Genomic DNA, 4,006 nt, shown 5'->3' on the forward strand with positions numbered 1-4,006 from the left:
CGTTTATTGAACGTTACGTTACGTTTATTGGACTTTACTTGACGTTATGTATTGGACCTTATGGACATTACGTTACGTTATTGGACCTTACGTTACGTTATTGGACGTTATGGACGCACGTTACGTTATTGGCGCATTAACAGCCTTCATGTGTCACCAGAAAGAGCGATTAGTTAGGAGGAGATTTTACTCGGTCCATATTGGTCTCTTTGGAGTGAAGAGGACAAAATAGAGACACATTAAATCCCTTCATACTTCTCCTTTCAGCGTCTCGGGCACACATCTGACTAAAACACTTGGATGAAAAGGTGCAGATGATTTCAAGACGACAGCAGCAGGAACCAAATTAAGAAGTCTAACCTTTAATTAGCTTCGAGCAATTAAGAGAAAACACTGATCTGAGTGGCATTCAACTGTTCCTGTAATCACTCTTCAGGCGCAGCAGCACCCCCCTGCTGGTGGAGAGGAGGATCTGCATCAACAGACTTTTTTAACACTTATTCAAAAGCTATTCTGAGATGATTACCAGATGTGTTTACCTACATTATCTGTGTGTACACTGCTGGATGATTTATAGGTGGAAACACTTAATGAAGTTTACACAAAATGCTGTAAAGTCTGTTTTGACAACCAAATGCATTACATTTTAGGTAAAAAGAAACCATGTGTTTATACAGTGTAGGGAAGAGGGTAGGATTTTTAGATTCCGACCAGAAGTGAATTATTGTTTTATTTAAGAGAAAAAAATCTGAGAAAAAAGTCACAATTTCTGAGAAAACATTTCTAAATTCTGAGATTTTCACCATAAATTCAGAAATAAATGCTTCTCAGATTTCTGAATTTATGTTCAGAATTTCACATCTAAAAACAAAATGTCCCTAATCCTCTTCCGTAGCTCCGTTCTTTTAACTGTTTGCTGATATTTAATTCCATGAAATCCTGAAAATGATATCCTTTTGTTCACGTCGGACGTCTCAGCTTTTAAACCCCTCACAGATCCGTCCTCTCGCCTCCTGCACAGGTTTTAATCCATTGCTCTGTGAGCGTGTGTGTACCGTGATGGACTGATACACTCTGTAAGCATAAACGTTATTTAGCCAAACGTTGAGATGTTCCCACAGGAGATTCCCCGTTAAATCCCACCTTCTGTAAAGACTTGCAACACCTTGAGTTAAGCTTTGTTTGCTTTTATGTGTACTAACTAGTTGTATATAATCTCCCCTTTACTTGATGATTATGAGCCAAAATCTTAATATTCTGCGCACTAATGCAAACTGCTTTGTCACTGCTGGTGGTGCAAATGTACAGAAGCTGAGGAGCGGTTAATGATGAGACTTCAGGTTCAGGTATAAATCTCTAATGTGGTTAAAGATGACTTTAGACTTCTTGTCAAGTGCGTAAACAATAAATGGAAACATATGGTGGCCAACACGAGCAAACACTCTACAACGACCCAAAATATGCAAATATAAAGCGCTGCAAGAAGCTCAGGACGTGGTTTGATGTTAAAAGCATTATTTTGGGGGCTTTTTAGCGCGTTAGCACGTTAGCACGTTAGCATGTTAGCACCCGTAGAAACACACCACCTTTGCCCTGCTTGCCCTAAACCCTGACTACTACGACAAAAACATATAATTACATTAAAAACAGAGATATTATTGGGTTGTTCAGCACATTTTGGCATAAAACTACACGTCTAAATGCTTAGGGAAGATGATCATCACCTGTAAATAATAGTGTGTGACATTAGAGAAGTCAAAACGATCATGAGACCTGATTTAAGATCTTATTTTAGGGTAAAAATGATACAAAAAGTGAGTTAATGTTGATAATATGAGCCTGAATTATGAATTATTAACCGCCTCTGCTCTCAGCTTCGTCTAAAGACACTGAGGACTCACGATGAATGTCTGTAAATCTTGTTTTGTGTAGCATTTTGTTGTTAAATGTGAATTTTGATGTAAAATATTGTTGTTGTTTTACAGGGTACGAGTTAGACCACCGCTTTGTTGGAAAAACATTAAACATTGTTGTTTCTGTTGAATTGTTAGAGGCTGAAATCTCTTCACTGATCTTCATAATTCATATTATACAAGAACACCTGTTATTTATCGGTTACATTTGATTATTATGGAGTTAACATAGACCAAGCTGCCTCACTTTAAACATTGAATATATTCACTAATGTGGTAATTCATGTAGAATCATAGGAAAAAAGGAGTATTCTGAGCTGTTTTAAACTATATTAGGTTACAAACAAGGCCGGGTTGTGCATATGTATCTTAAAAATGTGTTTAAAACTGTTTAAAACATCAAATCAGGAGAATAACTACCTGAAAATAATCACAATATGTGTCATATTTAGCTCTAATGTGCTAATATAAGCTAGAAAAACTTTTAATCAGTTAAATACACCAAGTTAATTGAACAATTGATTGTCAAATCAACAATTGTAATGCTTTTTAGTAAGCGTTTTAATTTATTAAAGGGCTTTTATTTAGCTGTTTCTACCAACAACAAAAAAAGTCAATGGGAAAATGTATTTATGGAGCCAATCAAATTATATATAGGGGTTCAAAAAGCTCAATTTTCACCGGTTTTGTATTTTAGGTGGATTGCTTACGTCTAAATGAATTCAAATATGACCCTATCATTATTTTACGTTGTTATTTTGCAGGTGAACAAGTCAAAAACAACAATAAAAGGCACTAAAAGGTCCAGCTGGCTTTCTAGCAATGTGTTCTCAACGCTGATTGGCCAGGCACAGCCACAGAGGCGGGACTTGCTCGTAAAGCGTCTGCTCCAATTGGTTCATTTGTTTTCGTAGCCTTCTTTCATTGGACACAGGTGCTTTACTTGAGCCAATAATTGAGCAGAAGACGAGAAAGTGGGCGGAGCCAGTGGTGTAAACACTAGCTGCCGGTCAGCTTCATGGTGGCTACGCTAATAAGCTAGTTAACTCTTCCCTTCCTCCTCACGCCCGAACTTTGTACCCCTTTTTCCGGCTTTAAATGGCCGGCGTCGCCCTGAAGCTGTCCGCTCCTCTGCGCTTTGTGAAGCTAAGAAGGTGAGGATTACAATTAGCTAAATGACGATGTTGTTTTCTGAGAGTTTTAAGCATTAATGCTAACATCTAGAGGTCAAAGTAATGTATGAAACTTTAGGAAGAGTGAAGCTATTAGTTATTTAGCTTAGCTTAGTTAGCAATGAGAGAAAGGCATCATAAATGTGTTTTTAAATTACGATATGTTTATGATTTGACCTGTTAGCTTAGCCATAATACAGGTGCTAACAGTGTAGCAACAGTCAGAATGAGTGGTGTGACTGGAGCAAAGTTCACAGCTAGCACAGCTAACTGTAGCTGCTTGACTTTAGCTGTCAAAGCTGTACATGCTAAAAAAACATGATCCTTAATGACTTAAACTGTTACCCTCTCTCACCTTGGCTCTCCTTGTGAGTTTTAACACTTGTTTAATCTACTATTACTGGCTGCTACTCCATCCATTACTGCAACAAGTATCTGTATGTACCTAAGGTGTGGTGAGCCCCACACAGTGAGACATACAAATCATTTGAGATCAAATATACTTTAGGTGGAGGCAGAGCTGGGTGGAGGTATGGGAATAACAAGATGTATATCTAGCTGGTAATATCCAGATATGTGCTGTACAACAACATAGACTGTGCTACAGCACCCTCTAGTGGTAGCTCCAGCACTAGACAGATCAGTGCATCCTGACGTGTGATGAATCATTGCTGAGTGCTGTTCTGTATAGTAAACATGTTCCTGTGTCTCCAGCTTGAGCAGATTCTCCTCCGTTCCCAGCCTGAGGTTCCACACCGCAGGGTCTCCTGTGATGGGTGACGTTCACCATATATGCATCATTATATTCAGTATTACTGATAGTCTAGTGCTCATTGTGTGTGTGTGTGTGTGTGTGTGTGTGTGTGTGTGTGTGTGTGTGTGTGTGTGTGTGTGTGTGTGTGTGTGTGTGTGTGTGTGTGT

The 4,006-nt window shown here is 38.6% G+C and overlaps 1 protein-coding gene across 1 annotated transcript in view; it reads left to right on the forward strand.

Moving 5' to 3' along the window:
- Positions 1 to 2,899: 2,899 nt before the first annotated feature.
- Positions 2,900 to 4,006, forward strand: part of LOC104944604 (enoyl-CoA delta isomerase 2, mitochondrial-like) — a 1,686-nt gene continuing 579 nt past the window's right edge. The window contains exons 1-2 of the mRNA XM_010770164.1: positions 2,900 to 3,067; positions 3,800 to 3,861. Of these exons, the coding sequence (XP_010768466.1) occupies positions 3,012 to 3,067; positions 3,800 to 3,861 (118 nt within the window). The 5' untranslated portion in view covers positions 2,900 to 3,011. The remainder of the gene's footprint in view (positions 3,068 to 3,799; positions 3,862 to 4,006) is intronic.

Source organism: Notothenia coriiceps, unplaced genomic scaffold (assembly GCF_000735185.1).
Source record: "Notothenia coriiceps isolate Sejong01 unplaced genomic scaffold, NC01 NC01_scaffold00008476, whole genome shotgun sequence".
Lineage (NCBI taxonomy): Eukaryota > Metazoa > Chordata > Actinopteri > Perciformes > Nototheniidae > Notothenia > Notothenia coriiceps.